The sequence below is a fragment of the Triticum aestivum genome, chromosome 3D, assembly GCF_018294505.1.
Source record: "Triticum aestivum cultivar Chinese Spring chromosome 3D, IWGSC CS RefSeq v2.1, whole genome shotgun sequence".
Taxonomy (NCBI): Eukaryota; Viridiplantae; Streptophyta; class Magnoliopsida; order Poales; family Poaceae; genus Triticum; species Triticum aestivum.
Genome location: NC_057802.1, coordinates 394,282,554 through 394,284,834, shown reverse-complemented (window position 1 = coordinate 394,284,834; position 2,281 = coordinate 394,282,554). Strand labels below are relative to the sequence as shown.

Sequence of the window (2,281 nt, the reverse complement as noted above, 5' to 3'; positions counted from 1 at the left end):
ACCGAACACTAACCTGAAGACCGAACTAGCAAAACCGAACCCTAACTCGATAACCGAATTAACCGACAATTCGATTAATACGGTTTGGTTCGGGTCCGGGTACCCAAATGCCCAGGGTGAGAGAGAGAGGGCTGAGCTTCACCACTTCCTCGCCGGCCCTTTGCCCTTTCGGTCAGTGACGTTGCTATAGGCGTCCGGGTAGGTGTCAACGGCAGGTGGTGGGTCGTCAAAGCCGTCAATGATGTCGGAGGAGGAGGCGGATTCGATGAAGATTACCATCCTTCGGACGGTGCGACCCTTTTGCCTTTTCAGCTGGGCCGCTCTCGTCGCTGCATCTGCTGCCTCGCGAGCGCCTTCGCGTTTTTCGCCGGAGCCAACGGGCATCCGTCTCCGCCGTCATAAGCGAGGGCGATAGAGCCACACAAGGAGCCACTCCTCATCAGGCACCGCTGGCACCCTGCGGCAGCGGCAGCAGGATTGTGCGACCGCCTCCGAGGCCTCCACCCTCTCCATAGCCCACTGCCTCCTACGGTGGGCGGCGCGCGCCTCAGATTCGGGCGTGCACGTCCTTGGCGCCGATGGAGCAGGCACTAACACCCACCGATGCCCTTTGTGGGATTTCTATGGTGGCGGAATGAGGTTGTGATGGGCCAGGATGGGTCGGGCTAACGCGACAGTCATGCTCGAGTCTTCCCATATTCGTTCTAGATTTAGACTACTTGTGAGGGGTGCCGGACAGCCGGTCGTTTGGGGCTGATTCGAGGCGCTCGGGTAGGTCTGACTTTTTTTGGGTCAGTGAGTGACCGATCCGTCCGACTGGGCGTTTAAGACCGGTTTTAAGGCGCCGATGTTCTCGTGTTTTGAGAAATTCGGGTCTTCAGTACTACCTTTTGTTCGTCGATGTCTTCTCACATTTCTGCTACATCAAGCGAGCCAGAAATGCAGGATAACATAACTAGAACGTGCCATATCAGTGTGCAGGCGAACGTGCACACATGTGTGCAAGACAAAATGACACATGGCCGTGCCTCCTCGACGACGCCTCGCGAACTGCATGCGACTCCTATGCATGCACAACGTTGGTAGGTGGAACTAAATTCCTGAGCTACTACTACCTACAGCAGTCAATTTAAGGAGGTTCAGGACCGTCCACGAGAGAAGAGCTTGCATGGCAGCATCGCCAGAACTGGAGTAGTGCTCTCATTCATTCAAGGAGGGCCACCATTAACACCGCCTGCGCTCATTGCAGCCCAAAATCAAGCCCATGCATCACCATGCATGCATGCACCGTCGCGTCGCGCGAGCACGGCGAGCCGACGACACGACGTTGCCATCTACCGCGAGAAGCTGACACGCCTCAAGAGAGCACAGTAACTCTCAGCTCGGCGCACATCAATGCGCCATACACCTGGAAGGCAATGGGGCTACGCCATATTTTGCTTGTGGGAGCGGCCGGTCTGTGCGGGAGCTCGCTACTGATCCCAGAAATGGAGCCGGCTAGCCTACCCACAGCACAACCCTAGCTCTTCAGGCATCGCGTGACTGTGTCCAACTAACCCCGTTCCCTTTACGCATAGTGCATTTACGCATTACCTCGTGCGTTGCTGCAGAGCGCGCCACAAGTGCACACCATGCGGGTATACATGCAAAGGTAAACACACGCGACGTTTGCTTATAAAAAGAGGGCCACGCCGCGAGTGTCAACTTCAAGGCCCCAAGCCTCAGCTTAGAAGCTCTCTTTGCGAACGAGGCGATGGCGATGGCGATGGCTACCGCGTTCGTGGCTTGCTGTCTGCTCGTGGCGTCCGGCGCTTCGGCGCGAAGTCTCGTCGCCGACGGCGGGAACTTCGGTGGCCGCAAGGACTACTACCCTCCTGGCCCCACCGACCCAAGCCACTCACCAAGCCCCACGCCCTGCAATCGTGCGTGCATAATACCTCCCGTTTACCACGTCCAGTCCGTTACAAGGAGTATATTTGTACTGAACTTTTGGGATTTTACGTGTTTTTTTCCCGCAGATGATTCCCACGGGACGCCGCCCTGCTCGCCGGCGCCACCGCAAGGAGGTGGAGGAGGATACTACCCGCCCACACCATCCGTCGGTACCTCCCCAACCACCCCTGGTGGAGACTACAACCCGCCCTCGCCGTCGACAGGCGCCGCCCCTACTACGCCTGGTCGCGAGGACGCCCCGCCCGCGCCGTCCAGTGACACCTCTCCGACCACCCCTTGTAGAGGCTACTACCCGCCCACTCCGTCCAGCGGAACCTCCCCAACCACA

At 58.2% G+C, this 2,281-nt stretch overlaps 1 protein-coding gene across 1 annotated transcript in view; it reads left to right on the top strand.

The window, feature by feature from the left end:
• Positions 1 to 1,578: 1,578 nt before the first annotated feature.
• The window catches only part of LOC123079127 (vegetative cell wall protein gp1), a gene marked incomplete in the record, with an annotated part of 2,539 nt that continues 1,836 nt past the window's right edge, over positions 1,579 to 2,281 (top strand). The window contains 2 exon segments of the mRNA XM_044501802.1: positions 1,579 to 1,922; positions 2,019 to 2,281. Of these exon segments, the coding sequence (XP_044357737.1) occupies positions 1,754 to 1,922; positions 2,019 to 2,281 (432 nt within the window).